Genomic DNA, 20,146 nt, shown 5'->3' with positions numbered 1-20,146 from the left:
TATTGCGTTTTAAAAATAAGAAGGATTATATTAGATTTTATATAAATCGCTTGGAAAATTGTTTTGCAATATTACATCAGTAAAATTGATTTAATTTCAATAGAGTTTTTCTTGAAAAGAACCTGTTGTTTAGAGAAAAAATGTTAACAAGTGTTCTAGTCCCATGCCTTACAATGCAAAAACAGGGAGTGAGGTAACAACTAGCGCCGCGCTGGAGATATTAGGAACTAATTAACTTAGGATAGCAAGGGATCACCAGTTTGTTTTCAGATCTAATTAGTTTTACGTCTAAATATTATAATTACAGGACTTGATATTGTTTTATCTGTCTAAATGTCAATTTTTCATACTATAAGTGTTGTCATTAATGTTGAAAACTTTATATTTCTGTCCGCGAATCTTCCATTCTTTCGTGGTAAAAAACTTACTTCTGCATAATTTTCTATTTACAATGTAAATTTTCAAGATTATGGTAACTAACACTATCTCTATAATAAAATAGATTTATTTAATGCAAAGTAAAAATAAAAATGTTAAATAAAAACGATAATATAAGCAAAGTCACATTTGCCCCACCGGTTGGCGCTGCCTCTCCTCACCCTATATCAAAATTTTGAATATAAAATTTAGTGTTAAGTTGTTTAGGTTTGCAGTTTAATGGATTATTATATTTTGGAATGTTGTCATGACAGCCAACAATGTTTTCATGAAACTACATGTAATCTGAAAACAAATCGTACTTTCCCTTCACCAGATGAAAGATGCCCAAATTCGGCAAAAATTTATTGATTTTACCATCAATTTTTTTTTCATAAAACATGAATAAACCAGCATGCAGTATTGTATTGAAATTTAAACAAAAATCTCGGCACTTCAATCAAATTTCAGTGTTTTTTTCCCAGTGAATCGAGTTTTTTAGTTCCCGATCCGATTAACATCTTGATCCGTTATATAAGACCTAAATTACTATTTGCTCCTCGGATTTTTAAATGAGGATGTTGTAAGAAACATGAGGCAGAGAGAATTATTTTCCATTCAGAATACAATAAAGAAAAAAAGAAGCCTCACCGCTGAGAGATGTGGAACTCTCCTGTCTGTTTGGTGTGGTGCTAGCGGGAGGCCAGAATGTCTTTTTGGGCACAGGAAACCAGGTAGTGCGTTCGCCGTCCCTGCGGTGTGACAACTCCAGAATAAATTTTCCATCCTTAAAAAACTTCAGTCTTCCACCAGGTGTCGGGAGCACGTTATTCTCAGTGCGTAAATCGTTGTGGTGAGCCGGCTGGGGACTGGAGTTTTTACCATTGGCCTTGGCAAGGGCTGGGTGCAGAACGGGAGGATCACGTGAGCACATTTCTGTCGTGCCCCTCACGTGACCCGCGTGAGTTTGACATTCTGACTTCTCACGCATACTGACACCCTACTGCAACCCATTCTCCAAGGCTTAACTTCTCATGCTTCGGCCTCTTTCCGATGAAACCGAGCAAAATTTAAAGATCCAAAATTTACAGCGAACTGACTGTACCAGCCCACGAAAGCATCTTATACCTCTCCAATCAACTCCAAATACTGGAGTCACAAAAGAAGAACTTTTGATTATAAATTGGTAAATTCAGTCTATAAATTGGTGAATTCTGCTTAAGAATCGTAGATTGGTGTGTAAAAATTCTGAGATCGGAAGATGATGGAAGAGTTTGTAATGTGCAGTTGAAATCATCCGTTGCCCTGTAAAAAAAGAAGAGTAAGACTTTGAAATCAAATCTCATCGTCAAATGATTTTTCAGAGTATTAAAACGGTCAGAAATTTCACTTTGATTGATGCATCAAATTTATTATCAGATTTGTCAATAAGGCACGGAAATTAATGTCAAGTTGAGCTGAGCTTGATTGGTTGGAGCTTTCTGAGGTGCAAATTTTAATCTTAAATTTTTTTATCAGCAACCCAAAGCCCTTTTCGTAATTAATCTCATGGAAACTTTGTTGACATAATATTACTTTTTCAAACATAAAAGTTTTGAACTTTTGGATAGCACGAAACGGTCTGGGTTTTTGAAATTTTTTAGTAGCTCGAAAGTTTCGAGTACTGGAACTTGACTCGAAATAGCTCTTTTTTTATATATTTTCTAGATTGCTTATTATTTTTTCAGAACTGATTAAACCTCACTCTATTTTTTACTAAGGCTGTGTCGTATACATTACCGGTGCCGGGCGCTAGGTTGGTATCCGGTAGATTGCTCTGATTGGTTACACGGCAATTCGTGGGAGTTTCATTAAAACAGAAGTTTTGCACAACTTAAACTTATCAAAAACAAATTATGTAAACACTTCTAAAACAATAACTGGATATATCTCCCACAAATAAAGTTATACGAAAATGTTCGTATTAATAAAAGAATGATGAAGTAAATGTATACGGAAAGATAAAATCGGAAACAACAAATAGCACCTTTTCAATAAACAATTACATTACCAAGTGTGTAAAAAAAGTTACTCTTATATTCTCCTTCCAAATTATTTACTTCACTTTGAGGTTATGCCTCGTACACGTCTCAAGAAAATGAGAAATATACGAAGTCGGATGCCGTACACAATACTGCTGTCCGGCAGACATATATACACTGCCTTTTATTAAATCTATTAACTCTCAAATCTTTTTGATACTCAATATTTAGATAGTATAGAGTAATATATAATATGCATACAAAATAATTTCAAATACACTGAAACTTGGATTCAAGCATTCCGGCTATATGCCGTTCCGAGATTTGATGCGCTAGTTGCACCAGATTACGTTATACGACCAAATCTAACATGAATTACTCACGCGACCCTGCATGTTTACGGTCGAACGGCCGTGAAATAGGATTAAGACCTATGCAGGCTATGCATAAAATCGTTCTTAACTTCAAGTTCCAGTGTGGCAGATAAAAATTCAAATTACTACTACTTTTATTATAATGATTACTGAATTATTTTACCATAGTTCAAGATTTTGACTACGATAAAAATATTATTATTATTGTATTCGATGTGGTATTAATATGGTTCAAAAGGGCCACTAAATAAAAATAGTGGGGACAAAAATAAGTTCCAAAAGTTTCTCAATTTACCGAAAATATTGCTGCTACTCTAACTACGCTCCCATTTTATGTGACTTGAAACTAGATCGGATGACTGCAGCCCGGCATACACAATAGCCAGTTTTTTATTTTACAGACGAAAAAAATTAATTTTCAATTACAAAAAAGAACTTTTTTTTATTATGCATCTCACGAAAACCCAAATCGTTTAAAGAGCCTTAATGCTTTCAGATACATTTTTTCAAGTACATAATAATATTTAGTACTTTGTATGTTTTAAAAATGCACATATGCCCCTCTTTTGCAACTAACACATATAACATTTGAAACAGTTGTCTTTAATTTGATTCAACTGTTTATATTATACAGGGTCTTTCAAAACGTTCGCATGCGAGTTATATCACTGCATTAAGCGAAAAAAAAACGATTAAAAATCACCAAACAATCACATGTCTATAACGCATAGATTAATCGCAAATTAACAATAAGGTTTAGCCAATCAAAGCTTGTGGAACGTTTAAGTTCCTCCCTTTTGGCAAGAGGGAATGGAAAAGGAGGAGTTTTGCGTCCATGTGTTACAAAAAATATCAAAAAAAAAGTATCAATTTCAACAACAAACATAACCCGCCCTGGTCTACTGAGCTCTGTCTTGAAGGACAATAGGGCAATCGAAGGGATTATCTCCGAAAGCGTAGAGCGAGCCGTGGCTAGAGCGAAACATGTGTTGGGCATAAGGTATTTTATGCCTTTGAAAACGTTCGTCTATTTTTTTCAATTAACTAACTTTTCATGCAAAATGATTTGGAATACATTTTGACTTTAAAAAAAAAATAGCCGTTATTCAATGTAAATGCTTGGAATAAATTTTAAAGGATTTTTAAATACATTTCTTACTTGAAAAGTGTTACTGTCCGAGCTGCTGGAAAGTGCAACCATAAAATACCTTATGCCCAACACATGTTTCGCTCTAGCCACGGCTCGCTCTACGCTTTCGGAGATAATCCCTTCGATTGCCCTATTGTCCTTCAAGACAGAGCTCAGTAGACCAGGGCGGGTTATGTTTGTTGTTGAAATTGATACTTTTTTTTTGATATTTTTTGTAACACATGGACGCAAAACTCCTCCCTTTCCATTCCCTCTTGCCAAAAGGGAGTAACTTAAACGTTCCACAAGCTTTGATTGGCTAAACCTTATTGTTAATTTGCGATTAATCTATGCGTTATAGACACGTGATTGTTTGGTGATTTTTAATCGATTTTTTTCGCTTAATGCAGTGATATAACTCGCATGCGAACGTTTTGAAAGACCCTATATGAACCTTATTTAACAAGTCCCGATTTAAAAAAATATACTCTCTTTGCAAAACCCACATTTTTTCACATATAATCAATTGCGGAAATTAGTGAGCATATTTAAACCTATTTGCAAGCAAAGCACTGACTTTCGCAATGAATTTTTGTGTAAGCAAAAAATAGAAAATATTTTCAGTTTGCTTGTACCGTATTTTTCCGTCAAGTTCCATAAAATGTTTTGAGCATCAAAATCGCTGTCAACCATTTGCCGAGTGAAATATTATTTCATATGTATAACCTTTTGGGAAATTTAACCCCATATTATTGTTGATATTGTTGCTATCGGGACATGAGTATAGTGCTGACCCTGACTTGGAAAAACGCGAATATCTCCTGAACTAGAACCGATCATAAGGGCGCTCTTAATGCTTATGTATATTTAAAAAAAAAACATGAAATTATCGTAATAAGTTTATTTAGAAAAAGTATTTACAAGCTACATCAAGAAAAAGGATCCGTGGCATTTTCAACAAGATAGATGAAATACGCAGAAAATAAGTAGACTTTACCAAAATTTTGGTAAAATCTTCCATCAAAAGGGGCAATTTCGGACATGTGGAGTAAATTCGGACATTCCTAAATTGATTGCTTAAATTACTTAAGGAGATTTTAACCAGAATCTAGAACCAGTTAACGCCTTAATAAAGCATTAACTGGTTCTAGATTTTGGTTAAAACGCCATTAAGAAATTTTTTATACGAACAATTTAGGCATGTCCGAATTTACCCCACATGTCCGAAATTATCCCGATTGACGGTATTAGAAAGCGATGTTGTTCACATTTGTGCAGACAGTGTAATAAATTTTACGAATTTTTTTTCTGCGAGTAAAAAAGTTGCGAATTATGAAATGCAGGAAATGTTCCGCTATAATTTATCAGTCCCGGCTTTCTCCCGGTTCTTCCAGGTGGGTGACCAACCTGCAGATGTACTACTTGTTTGTTACTAAATATATAAAAAAAAGATTAAAAGAATGTTGATACCTTCACTGCACAAGAATTAAAATAAAATTCCACAATATAATTTTGGAGATGAAAAGCAATAGAGGAATTGAATACAGGGAATTGTATTGGAAATTGTATCATTTTGAATATTTAACAATTTTTCGTACTTCAACTTTAAACGAGTTTATCTCGAAACGCGTTTTTTTGGGGTCGTCGCCACGAATCCAGCCGATTTACTGAGCCGATTTCATTCAATTTTTTTTTAAAATATTCAGAAAAGACTTGGCTATCGCATGAACCTCGGTCTCGATTCTTCATTAATATTTGATTATTAATTAATATTTTTTTCATAATTGAGGTCCATGCTATAGCCATTTGTGTGCTCTTTACAAAATATTTTGGTTTTTGTGTTTCAAATGACGCAAAGTTGAAAAATCATGGCGAACGTTTTTCATTATAACGTCATCAGATCGCCCAGAAATTGGCCGTATATTGATGAAAAATAAAAAATAATTTTTTTCCGTTAGTTAATAACATGCCTTACGACATACTAAAAAGTTGCAAATGTTAAACAAAAATTAATAATAAAAAAACGTTGTTGAAAAAAGGCCATTGAAACCTGGCTACCTCCTTAAATTTATACAGTTTTAATACGAAATTTTGAAGGATCTTGATTAAAAGGCATACCATTGTCAACATTTCAATTATAATTGGCTGAATACTAAAGGTTTCTATCTTTAGGTGTAATCAACGAAGTTTTAATAATTCTGAATTAACTCAATAATCACACACTGCTTCAACAGTTTCCAACTCAATTAAAACATGTTTAACTTTTAAAGCTTTTACTTTTAAATGGTACAAATTTCAACAATCGAAATTTAAAAGTATCTGTATCATTTTGAACATTTTAATTGTAAATTACGCGTTTTAAAAACCTTTTATTTTGCATTCTTCTTATTTTTAATAATTCAATCTGAAATTAGTCAATCATAAACGCTACTAATAATCATTGTTAGTATGATCGTTTGCATTTTAAAATTATACAATTAAAAATTTTTAATTTTTTTAATTTCTTAAAGAAAATTTTTTGATATTTCGTTAATATTTTCAATGTAAGATTGTTCAATTTTAAGGATTTGAAAATAAAATGCACACTTTATAACGCTTGACTGGAGATTTATAATTATAAAGTATAAAGGGTAATTAAAATATGGATACGTGCGGTAATAGTGCTGGTGTGATATAAAAACTTGGAATGAAAAGCAAATATATTCTTATTTGTTTTTGTATACCATGGAGATTGTATCTCTAACTATTTGTAGAAAAAAAAAACCACTGCCAACAGTCATTGCTTTAAATAATAATGTTATAGGAAACTGAGTTTTAAATATAGAATTTTTCCTATATAAAATGTTCTTTTGTTGTATTTTTGTTGTAAGGAAGATTTTGCTTAAGAAATCAGATTTTTAAATTTTTAATTGTAAATTATTACAAGGAAATTATATATCAGACGTGGCATTAGTGTAATGATTGTCTTTTTTTCTCTGTGAAATACGAAAATTTGCCAACAGTTCAGGGTTAGTGAATCCTGTACCTGTAATAAAAATGTAAGTAAATAATTATTATTATTTTCCAGCGGAACTAGAGAGGTTTTTTTTTGACACTTCAAAATAGGCAGTTCTTTAAATATCTTTAGAACTTTTAAATCACAATGCATTTTTTAAATGGTATCAACGTTGCTCTCTAAAATTGGTAGATTATAGTTTCTTTTTTGCTCTTATCACGCATTTAACCGTATTGATGGAAAATCTGTAATCGGTGACACATTACCAATTACAATTCACGCACATGTTTGCAAAATGACGACTAGGAGGATTGAAAGCAAAAAGATCAAAGATAATTTCGGCCAAATTTGAAACAATAAAATTCTCAAACACGTATTTGAAATATCGTTAATCAAAGTATAACCTTTGAATTTCGTATCACACTAACCCGTGTACTGACCCTAATCATACAAATAAAAGTGAAGTAAAAAAGCAATCTAATTAGTCGTCCAATGATTTTTTTTGCTTGGGCAGAATTTAATTTATTCTAATCGGAAAAACACTGGCTACCGAATTTACCAGACTGGAAATTACTAATAACTACTCTTACCTTCATCTCGAAAGTCGAGATAATAAATATTACTTTACCCATACGTTAAGCTTTAGAAAAACCATTGCCATTCATGAATTTCCATGTTTTATCGCTAGTAATTTTGTGTCTAATGACAGCCCGCTGACTGCGGATTGCCGGCGTTCAGAAGAATTTGGGACGAAATGTTTACCTGGCGCCCAAGTGCCTGGTTTATTGATGCAGTTAGAAGAAACCAACCATAAAGCGTTAAAAACACATTAAATGGCTACATCTAACTATGCCATATATTAAAAATTTCTAATTTTCAAGCGAAAAATACGAATATTCCCGAAAACAGTTGGATTTTCAACAAGAAAGATAATTTTCAACCAATAAGTTGAATTTTCAACAAAACAGTTACGTTTTCAGTTAAGAAAAAAATCTTGAAAAAAATCAAACGAATTTACAAGAAAATACATAAAATTTTAACCAAATAGTTGAACTTTAAGCCAAGAAGACTATTTCTCTAAAAAAAAACAACTAATTTTGTAAGGAATTACTTAAATTGACTATTGAGTAGTTTGAAAAACGGATTTGAATGTAGTCTACATTTTCTAAATAAATAGTAGAATTTATAAACTAAAAAAGATCAACTAATAACAAAAAATTGTATTGTTAAATTTTCATTTAAGAGGACTCAATTTTTAATAACATTTTTGTTTACAAAGAGTCTAATTTGGTAGCAAATACTTGAATCTTTTAACAAAGTGTACATTTTTTAAGCGAAGAAGACGAATTTTCTAAAAAAACAATTGAATTTTCAACGAAATAGTTAAAGTTTCAGTTGAATAAATTGATTTTTACCAAAAATACATACATTTTTAACCAAATAGTTGAGTTTTTAACAAAAAAGACCATTTTTCAAGAAATCCCATGAATTTTTAGCAAAATAGTTTAAACAATGGATGTAACATTTGCTTCTAACCATTTTTTTAACTAAACAGTTGAGTATTTAAATAAAAAATAGCTATTTTAAATAAAAATGGCGTAGTTAAATTTGTATCAAAGAGAATTCTTTTCAGTACAAAAACGATTTTTTTTACAAAATAGTTTAATTTTGTACCAAATATTTCAATTTTCAATTAATCAGTTCAATGTTCAACAAAATAGTTCAATTTTCCCTTGTAAAAAATAAATTTCAAACCAAGAAGACTACTTCTCTACCAAAAAAAATCATTTTTTTTTAACAAGTTACATAAATTTACAATTTAATAGCTTAAACAAGGGACTTGAAGCTAGGTTGGAGCAGTTTGATTTACATAGTGGAATTTATAAACTAAAAAAGATCAATTATTTAAAAAATATTGTAGTTGCATTTTGACAGAACTAATTTTCAATAAGCAAAATTTGTCTACAAAACAGTCTAATTTTGTACCAAATACTCGAATTTTGCCCCAAAGTGTAGAATTTTCAAGTGAAAAAGAAGAGCGTTCCACAAAAAATTTAATTTTCAACTCGACATTTTTAAGTTTTTAACAAAAAAGTTGATTTTCAACAAATTAGTAGAATTTTCAAGAAAATAGTTAATTTTTCACTGAAATAAATTATTTTTTTAATCAAAAACTATATCAATTTTTAACCAAATAGTTGATTTTTCAACCAAGATTACTTTTCTACCAAAAAGACGAATTTTCGAAAAATCAAATGAATTTTCATCAATATAGTTTGAGATAGTGGAATTTTTCAAATAAAAAAGATCAACTTGTAACCAAAAATGGTGTAGATAAATTTTTATTCAAGACAATTTTCAAGGCATACACGAGTTTTCTGCAAAACAGTTTAATTCTGTAAAGAATAGATTAATTTTCTACGAAAGTATTAAATTTTCAAGCAAAAACACGACCTTTTTACAAATCAGTTGAATTTTCAAACCCAGAGATTTTTAACACAGAATCGAATAGTTTAAATGTTAACAACAAATATTTTTAATGGAAAATAAAAAACATTTGGATTTAATCAACAAAAATGAACATTCATGAAATTACTTGAATCTTAAACTAAAAAAAGATGAACTTTTAACAAAATACATTCTTTTTCACCCGAATAATTAAATTGTCTACCAAATGTTGAATTTTCGAGCGAAAAATACAAATATCCTACAAAACAGTTGCAATTATTAATACAAATTACAAACAGACAATTGTTCATTTTTTCGTGAATGGCTAAAATTATCATTAAACATGCTTTATTTGAATTCCAAACACACCCTTTTCTAGGAATTTAATCAATTTTCCTATTTTCCTATGATAACTTGTACAAAGGAAATCGTAAACGCCAAAAAATGAATTTATAATTCAAATGAAGCATACTAAATGATAAATTTAGCCATTTACTAAAAACTGAACTATAAAATACTATAAAATATGTATTAAAGATTTTATAAATAATTTTTCATGCAACTGCATGAATAAAAATTGATCCGTTTATGGTAAAAAATTAACTGTCCTATATATTCGGCTAAAAAATTTCACAATTTGGTAGAAAATTTAACTATTTGGTTGAAAACTTACGTATTTGGTTAAGCGATCAACTGATTGGTTGAAAATGAACTTTTTTTTTTAAAATTCACATTTTTGGTTTGAAAATTCAATACATTCAATACATTCAATACAATTCAATAAATTAAACTCTTTTGTAAAACTAGGATCACATCCATTATTCAAACTATTTTTTTTTAATTCATATAATTACTTGGAAATTCGTCTTTTTGGTACAACAGTAAGTTTCGTAAAAAATTCAACTATTTGTTCAAAAACGCATGCGTTTTGTTGATAATTCGCCTTTTATAGTAGAAACTTAATTTTTGGCGTTAAATGTTGCTTTCCTTTCAGATAACAAATTTTGTTCGAGTTGGTTGAAAATTCGTATTTTTCGCTTAAAAATTCAACAAAGTTTTAGGGGAAAAAAGATTTTTTCTACTTTATAAATTTCAATATTTATTTAAAATAGTTTTAAAAACTAACATCACATCAGTTGATCAAACTATTTAGTTAAAAAATTTAATTAATTGAAAATTCGTCTTTTCGGTAGAAAAGTAATCTTATTGTTTTAAAATTCAACTATTTGATTAAAAATGTATGTATTTTTGATAAAAAATAATTAATTTAACTGAATATTTTACAATTTTAATAAAATTTGACTGCTTGTTTGAAAATTAAACTCTTGTGTAGAAAATTCGTTTTTTTATTGAACATTAATTTTCGTAAACAAAAAATTTAACTACAGCATTTTTGGTTAAAAATGGAGCTTTTTTAATTTACAAAATCCACTATTTAATTTAAAATAATAAAAACTAGCATAACAACCATTGTTAAAAGTGTTTAGTGAAAAATGCATGTAATTTGTTTTAAAATTCTTGGTTGAAAAATCAACTATTTTGTTAAAAATGTATGCATGTTGTTGAAATTTGTGTATTAAAATTAATTTTTATCTGCAAATTTAACTATATTGTTGAAAATTCAACTATTTGGTACAAAATTAAAATGCTTTTCATAATATTCTTTTTTGCATTGAAAATTAACTCTCTCAAAAAAAAATTTATCTACACCATTTTGGTCTACAAATTCAACTATTTGGCACACAATTGAAATATTTTTCAGAAAATTCGTTTGTGTACTAAAAAATAATTCCCTTTAATCAAAATTTAACTAGACCATTTTTAGCTGAATACTGATATTTTTTAATATAAAAATTACACTCTTTTTTTAAAAATTCAACTATTTGGCGAAAAATGAAACAGTTTTGTAGAAAATTCGTTTTTGTATTGAAAATTAATTCTCTCAAATGAAAATTTAACTATACTATTTTTGATTAATAATTGATTTTTTTAGTTTAGAATTTTTAATATTTAGTTATTAATTATTAATCTTCTTGGTTGGAAATTCGTTTTAGCATTGATTAAAATTAATTTTTTTTTCAATGAATATTGAACTATTTTCTTGAAACTTGAACCGCTAATTTGAAAATAATCTTATTGTTGACAATTCTTATTTAAGGGGTTGCACATTGAATTGTTTTGTAGAAAATTAGTCTTTTTAAATGTATGACATAAGATCATTAGTCTTATTATATGGTAAAAGTATATTTCATTAGTAAGATGAAAATAAAAATAGAATGTTAGTCATCTAATGTGTGTTTTAAGATTATGTATGATTCGAGGGATACAATCAATTAATGAAAGTATGATTATTGAACGCAGTAAATCTTTATATACTTAAATAATTAGAAAATAACCTTACCATCTCGAATCCCTGAGGGGCACAATAAAGTTTCTGATTTAAACAAATAACTGCCCTTATTCACCCCACGAATGGTACAGTCGCACGAAATAACAGTGCGAGTATGTGAATGACAAAGATGCGTTTACAGAAATCAAAAACTCGAACAGAACAAGTATAGTCCTCTCTTTATGCACTCTGAAGTCTAAAGTACTAAATGAATTTATAGGTTAGAATAATACTCCCAAACCAATCATGTATTATGGCTCTATGTACTTTTAAAAATATGTATCACAGCTCCAAAATAGAAAAATCGACTGACCAAAATAATAATTCTTAATAAAAATAGTAAAAAACAATAAAAATGAAAAAATATAAAAAAGCGTCCAAGTGGATAATCAGTTGTGATTTTGCGGTTGGCAAACTACCTAGTGGAGTCGCGGATTGTTACTTACGGAATAGGGATGCAGATTTCGGGTGTTAATGTTGTCAGATCGAGATCGGAGCGATAACCTGGCAGAAATTTGCACCAAGGCGACTAGGTTGGATCATGGATCTTTTGGGCGAATGAATACGATATTCTGAAGCGAGAACCGACAAACGAGTGGTTCAGTTTCTTGTAGGACGGCCACCCACCCACGCACTGTCTCTCTAATTAGGATGGGAAAAAGAGGAAAACAGGCGCATCGTGTGGCAGAGGTTTCGGCTGTTGAGTTTGGGGTTTGGAAATGTAAAACGGCAGTTAGGTGACTTTCATCTGCGAAAGATTTGGCTGACAGGATGTCCCGAATGCTGAATTTTCAGGCAGCGGGCACGGCACTTGAATCGAAAAAGTTGGTTCGGCCGACACATGTGTTCCGTTGTTGCGACAAGAGGCACGCGCGGTTCCCCTTGGGGTCACTACGAGGCCGATTCTTGCCCGAAATGTACACCCATCGCCGTTTTCCTCGTGATTTTCAACCACCCGCGGCCAAAAAAACAAGAATATCTCGCCTTCGTGTAGCACTTCGCCTCGACAACACTGGCGGTTCGCATTCCGCGCATTCCGAATTTCCAACGTAGTTCTACTACCGGTCCGTTCCGCTCGTTCGAAATCACGCCATCTGTCACCATTTTCGGAAACATTTATTTTATTGGAAAAACAAGGAAAAACGTTGAAAAATTGATAAGCTAATAAACTTCAAATTATTTCTGAGAGATTAGACTTTCACAAAACGTGGGGGAAATTCATATTTTTACGCGCATTTATGACGTTTTCAAGTATGATTTCAGTTTTAATTTTTAATTTTAGAAAGTAGGAAAAAGAGTGCGTCTTTCTAGGGTAAATGCTCGTTGCAAAAAACGGATATTAAGAAGAAATTGTTATCAGCACCATTTGGTTATGAAGAAGAAATTATCCTTTTAATAGGAAACAAAATCTGACTTGTGTGGTATGTAGAGGATGATTTTTTTGGTTATTTACTTACTTCAATCTACTTTTTCTTGTATTATTTTTTGATTGATTCTGTGTGAATCTGTTTTAGATATGTTGTTCATTTTCCCGCGACGGGCAGTTAGAACTCCTTAACCAATCAGAGCGGGTTTGGAAAGTGCGGGCTTTTTAAAACGGTTTATGAGTGCCCACGGACCTTCGAGGAAATCCAAAATGTCTCCACGCCTCGGAGCAAGCAATATAATGTCGAAAACATTGGTTTAGAAACTTGTAAAATAATAATTTGTTACCAAAAGTGTCTGGATATTATATGATATTTTTCAAAAGCTATGCAATAGAGAAAGAAAATGGGTACAAAAGAATGATGAAACTTATTATTCCATTAAACAGCTTTTGAAAAATAACGAATAATATCCAAATACACTTACAGTGAATAATTTTTATTTTTTGCAATTAAAAAAATTAAGATTCGTCCGATGCATTTGCAGTCGCATAGCCCTAAAAGAAAAAGGAGCACTTTCCATAAACTACGTTACCCGTTAGGAGGATGGGGGGATAGAAACTAAGGTTGATAACAAGGGGCTGGAGTTATAAGCAGAAATAACGTTTCGAACTAAAATAACATTTAGAACGTAAACCGAGTAAGAAAATCCGACTATATTTTTGGTTGAAAGTTCTTTTTTTTTATTGAAAAGGCTACTCTATTATATTTTTGGTTCGGAATTCATCTCGTCTAGTTTAAAATTTTATTCTTTAGTAGTAAATTTAATTATTTGGTTGTGAATGCAATTATATTGTCAAAAAGTAATTTTTCTTATTAAAAGTTTACCTGCTTGGTAAAAAATAATTTTTTTTTTAATCTTCTTAGTTGAAAAGTTATCCTTTTTGGTTCAAAATGCAATTGTTTGGTTGACATCTCAACTGTTACATGCTTGATTGATAATTCATCTTTTTGGTTGAAAAGTCGATTATTTGACTTAAAGTTAAACTACTTTGTTAAAAAATTATTTTTTTGTGTGAGGATTCATAATTATAGTTAAAAATTCGAATACTTGCTTTTAAATTAACTTTCCATTTTTTTTAATGTACCATTTTGAGGAGAATTCCTATTTCTGGAATGAAAATTCAACATTTTTTGCTGATAATTCGTCTATTTTGGCTTTAAAATTAAATAATTTAGGTAGAACTTCTATATCAAAAATTCATTTTTTTGTTGGGTAAAAATTTAATTTGTTGAAATTTCATTTTGTTCTTAAAAATTATTTCTTTTCTGTATGAAAATTGAACTATTCAGCCTGTAAATTGGATAAGTTGAGAATTCGTCTTTTTTGATAGAACATCAGGGGCGTCGGTACGATTTAATCTTTTTGGTCGAAAATTCACCTTTTTGGTTGAAAATTTAACATTTAGGTAGAAAATTAGACTATTTGGATAAAAGTAACAGATTTGGGTTAAAAATTCAACTTTTTACATTCTCATCAAAGAAGGTATTAGATTGTTGTAAAATTTGACCCCCCCCCCCCTACAGTTTTTGTCAAATGTCCACGTTTTGAGAACCCCTAAATCCGAAAAGCAGGTTTTTACGAATTTGTCTGTTGTTCTCTCTGTTTGTCTGTGTTGCTGTATGTATGTATTTCTGCCTGTCTGTGAACACGATAACTTTTGAAACAATTAATCTATTAGATTGCCCTTTGGTACACTCGTTAAGTTTCCTAAACTGAAGGTCAAGTGCGTTAGACAGCCATTTTGAATATTTTTGAGAACACTTTTTTCAAAATTTAAAATTTTTCTGTTCGTTTATTCATAGTATTCAAAAAGTTGAACAATTTATCATAATGACTTTTTTCTAAAAATCAAAAATTACCAGGGTTATAGCATTTACGAAATTCCAAAAAACACGATAATCAACATTTTAAGACAAATGACGCACGATATGAAAAAAAGTAAAGTGAAGAAAAATATTGCTTTCTGAATGCCCTACAAGATTATCATAACAACTTTTTGAATTTTCTTGAAAAATTAAAAATTCCAACTTTGACAGCATATAAAATAATGAAAAATAAAAAAATTAAATTTTTCGGCCCAACTGCAAAATACGGCAAAAGATGAATACACAAAAATTGCTCATTTGGAAAAGATCTACAAATTTGTTATCAATCACTTTTTGGTAGGATGCGTAGTTTTGGCTCTAATCATGAAAAACTAACAAACTATCTGTCTATCTGTCTGTCGTTATGTCTGTCTTTATGACTCTCTGTCTGTCTGTGAGCACGATAACTTTTGAAAAAATTAATCTATTAGATTTGCTTTTGCTACACTCTTTTAGTGTCCTAAGCTAAATGCCCAGTTCGTTAGTCAGACATTTTGAATGAAAATACTAAAAGTGAGCTCATTTTGAAAATTTTTGAGTGCACATTTTTTCATGATTCAAAAATTCTCTGTACAGTTGTTCATAGTATTTGAAAAGAAAAATGTAACTTTTCGATAGCCCTACAAGATTATCATATCAACTTTTTGCACTTTTTCGAAAAATTCAAATTTTGACCGTACAAAAACTAATCAAAAATCAAAAATTGTATTTTGTGGTCAAACTCTGCAAGATAGGAAAAAAATAAGAAGATAAACATTGTGCACCCAAAAAATATCTCCAAATTTGTTATTAATCACTTTCTATAGGACACGTAGTTTTTATTTTATTTATAAAAAAAAAAAAACATTGAAAATACAAATATTAAATTTTTAGAGAAGGTTTTAGATATGTGTAAAATTTGACAATCTCCCCCCCCCCTGTTTTTGTCAAATGTTCAAGTTTTGAGACCCCCTAAATCCGAAAAATAGGTTTTTACGAATGTGTCTGTCGGTCTGTCTGTCTGTATGTATTTATGCCTGTCTGTCTGTCAGAACGATAACTTTTGAAAAAATAATTCTATTAGATTGGCCTCCGGTGCACTCTTTTAGTGTCCTAAACTAAAGGTCAAGTTCGTTAGCCAGCCATTTTGGATACAAATTCAAAAAGTGAGCGGCTTTTCAATATTTTTTAGACCTTCTTTTCAAAATTCAAGAATTCTCTGTACGGTTATTCGTAGTATTTATAAAGTCGAATAATTTATCTGATGACTTTTTTCAAAAAATAAAAAATTATTAGAGTTATAGCATTTACAAAATTCCAAAAAACACACGAAAATGAACCTTTAAACCAATTAACGGATGATATAAAAAAATGGCAAGAGAAGAAAAAGTTTGATTTCTAAATGCCCTAGAAGATTATAATAACAAGTTTTGGAATTTTCTTGTTAAATCAAAAATTAAATTTTGACAGCATAAAAAATAATGGAAAATCCAAAAGTTACATTTTTTCTTGCAACACTTTCACATTAAGGCTGTTCAGTAGACCGTATGCGTAAATTTTAAATCATAAAAAAAAGTTGGAAATGAGCAAATTCAGTTTATGGAAAAATGACAAAAGTTGCAATAAAATATTTACCACCAAATTTTTTTCAAAGAATTCGAATTTTTTTAAACGGAACAATGAAACTACGTCTGTTTTAATACCAATGTAAGTTATGATTGATAATGATATACATTTTTGGGAATGATATAAAACTGCAGGGATAAATTCGAGTGCGAAGCACGAGATACGGGATGAGAATGCATTCGTTAAAGCCGAAGGAGCTTTAACAAAAGAACATTCACAATCAACAAATTACTGTTGTCGATACTTTCACCTTTAGTTTTAAAAAGTCTATGCAGAAAGATCGAGCGCGTAGCGCGAGGTAAATGCATTATCGAGCGCGAAGCGCGAGAGCCAATAGTTGCGCGCCCTAGGCGCGCTCAAACTCGTCTCGTTTTTTTCGGTAAAACATTCTTCTTGGTCAAAAATTCATCTTTTGGGTTAAAAATTTGACATCTTTGTTGAAAATTCATTTTTTTATTAAAATTTTTTTTGCCTGTAAATTGGATAAGTTAGAAATTCGTCTTTTTACATTATCATCATCATTTATGATTGAAAAAGTATTAGAATTGTTGAAAATTTGACATCATAGTTTTTCAACGGCTCTCCACGTTTCGAGACCCCCTGAATCCGAAAATCAGGTTTTCACGATGCCCGACCGGCCGTCTGTCCGTAAATACGATAACTCTCAAAAAAATGAACGAATCGAATTCATCTTTGGCATAATTTTTTAGGTTCTAAAAGAAAGAACGAGTTCGTGAACCAGCCATTTTTGATAAAAATTCAAAAAGTGAGCGCATTTAAAAATTTTTTAGACCACTTTTTTTTGAATTTGAGAATTCTTTGTACGGATATTTATAGTATTAAAAAGAACAAACAATTTATCCTCATGACTTTTTTTGATAAAAAGAGATTTCTCAGAGTTATGGCGTTTTCAAAAATTTTTAAATCAACCAAAAATCACAATTTTAAGCCAAAAAACGCACGATATGAAAAAAAGTCAAGAGAAGAAAAACATTTCTTTTTAAAAGCCCTACAAGATTATCAAATTTCGATTCAAATTTTAATTGCACAAACAAATAATGAAAAATAAAAAATTCCATTTTGTAGACAAACTATGTAGGATACGAAAAAAGATGAATTAACAAAAATTTTTATCCCAAAAAAGATCTACAATTTCGTTAAGAATCAGTGTTAAAAGAATATCCAATAATATTCACGATTTATACTAGTACTCCTATAAGTAATACCAGTAATTATTTTAACTAATTTTTCATTATTAAATCGTTTCATAACTTATAAATTCGAAAAAATTCAAAGTTATATTTATTTATATTTTAGTATTGTATTAAAACATGTTAAAAATTTATAAATTCCTGCAAACTTTAAGAAGAATACATTGTAGATGAAATCTATTCAAATGTGAGAGTTAAAATAATTTTAACTCTTGAGAGGCAGACTTGAATTGATTAGAATTAAAATTTAAAAGCTTGTATTTCACATGAACGAATTAAATAAGTTTAAAATATGAACACTTTTGAGGGCAAGACATCTATGTGAGGTGTGCCTGCCGGTACAATTAAAACGAATTAAGAGGTTAGTACAGGAACTTTGATATTTTTTAAAAGAATTTTTCCTTACATCAATCATTATTTTATTGACTTAAACTTCTTATACATAAATATTGACATCAAATACTATTAGTAATTTAAAAAAGAATTGTAATTCCCTCATAAATATGGTTGGTACGACTGCCTGAAGTTAGCCCTGCTAAAATCTGGTTGACATGACATCTCCATTTCTAAGCATCGCAAATAAAAAAAATTCGCAATATTATTGAAGAGTAGAGGTGTAGTTATGGTGGGGACCGCTGAAATTGAAATCTGAAAAAATAATACCAAATGGCGGATTTGAAAATTTTGCAATTTTTTTTTTACCATAAATTGTGTAAAAAGGGTTAAATATTAATCAATAATAATTCTGGTGGTCAATCAGGTCGAAAAAGGTTGTTTCGAGAAAAACGCTTTAATTTTTTTTCTCTGAAATACATAGAAAAAATTATGATTTGTTGACTTGTTCTTGAATTTTCCGACGAAATTAACCACTTCCACAGCATTTCTACGTAGATTTAAAACAAGAATTCTTCGTTTTTGGAAAATCGATTTTTTGAAACAAGTTCCTGTACCAACCTCTTAAATATATGGAAAACACGTTCTCTTTTTAGGAATGGGAAACTATAAGGCGGTCGCTATAGACATAGAAATGAATTAGTTTCGGAGATATCCTATTCTTATGATGACATTTTAGACAGTTGGAAAAATCGCGCATTCAAAAAATATAATAATCTTCACTTTTACACTGAAATCTGAAAATATTAATTTTTTTTTTATTTAACGCTTATTAGCGAGCATGCTCGGCCATTGTACTCTCCTCATATTTGTGCAAAAATTTGTTTAAATTAATGGTCAAAGCATCGACAAAACTGTAATTTGTTGGCTGCGAATTATCTTTTGTTAAAGCTCCTTCGACTTTAACGAACACACTCTCATCACGTATCTCGTGCTTCACCCTTGATTTTTTCAAAAATGCAAACTTTTCCACATTATGTTCAACACTATTGTACCAAATGTATATTACATTTTTTTATACCTTGGCCCGGGATTGCTTATTCATGTATTATAAAATAGAGCTCAAATTTGATTTATAATGATTAATTTAATATTTTTGTTTCTTATGTTGCTCTAAGTTTCATTCCCAGCTACCCTGAAAAATGTATCGTTTCAATCAATTTATATTATTACAATTCATTACATACACTGGTATTGAAACAACGTATTTTCACTGGCTTGTTATCATAATTTAAAAAGTGCTCCTTCTATAAATAAACTGTTTTGTTATTAAAAAATTTAATTTTTTATTTTCAATGCTATTTTTTAAAGATTAAAACGAAGCTTAAAATAAAATCTACGCGTTCCATAAAAATGATTAATAACGAATTTTGTGCTCCTTTGTAGGTGAATATATTTTTTCCCTTTATTTTTTTCGTAGTTTGTGTCTTTTGCCTTAAAAATTCAATTTTTTTCACTTTTTATGTTCTTTTTTACGAATAAGACAAAAACTACGCATCCCAATCAGAAATCCACAACGGGCGTGTTACCGCGCCCATACTAGCTGATACTGGCGCGTCACAGTACAGACAGCCAGTGCTGGAGCAGTACTGCCATTTGTCTGGGATGATAACAATGTTCTGCACCGTTCCCCCAGTGCTGGTTTCTTACTGGTACGGGGGTACTGGCGCAGTATTTTCAGCGAGTGCACGAGCAGGACTGGCAGGCAGTTAAGGCGCAGTATAAGCAGCCAGGCCTGGCGTACGGGCGCATTTCTTGCATAAAATAAATAATTGTATATAATGGATTTCACTTAAATTCTCTAAAATTCACGGGAATGTAACCTAATGATAATTAAAGGTTAAAATTGCCAAAATATTCTGTGAGATTAC

At 30.4% G+C, this 20,146-nt stretch overlaps 2 protein-coding genes across 2 annotated transcripts in view; one reads left to right on the top strand and one right to left on the bottom strand.

Annotated features, from left to right (window-relative positions):
• LOC117172555 overlaps positions 1-12,808 on the bottom strand; it is a 33,752-nt gene extending 20,944 nt beyond the window's left edge. The window contains exons 1-2 of the mRNA XM_033360611.1: positions 12,220-12,808; positions 1,069-1,722 (exon numbers count right to left, since the gene is read on the bottom strand). Of these exons, the coding sequence (XP_033216502.1) occupies positions 1,069-1,408 (340 nt within the window). The 5' untranslated portion in view covers positions 1,409-1,722; positions 12,220-12,808. The remainder of the gene's footprint in view (positions 1-1,068; positions 1,723-12,219) is intronic.
• A 114-nt stretch (positions 12,809-12,922) lies between these two features.
• The window catches only part of LOC117173066, a 73,650-nt gene continuing 66,426 nt past the window's right edge, over positions 12,923-20,146 (top strand). The window contains exon 1 of the mRNA XM_033361445.1: positions 12,923-13,194. The gene's annotated coding sequence lies outside the window, so the exon portion shown is untranslated. The remainder of the gene's footprint in view (positions 13,195-20,146) is intronic.

This window comes from Belonocnema kinseyi, chromosome 5, assembly GCF_010883055.1.
Source record: "Belonocnema kinseyi isolate 2016_QV_RU_SX_M_011 chromosome 5, B_treatae_v1, whole genome shotgun sequence".
Taxonomy (NCBI): Eukaryota; Metazoa; Arthropoda; class Insecta; order Hymenoptera; family Cynipidae; genus Belonocnema; species Belonocnema kinseyi.
The sequence above is the reverse complement of the archived record's forward strand: the minus strand, read 5'-3'. Positions and strand labels throughout refer to the sequence as shown.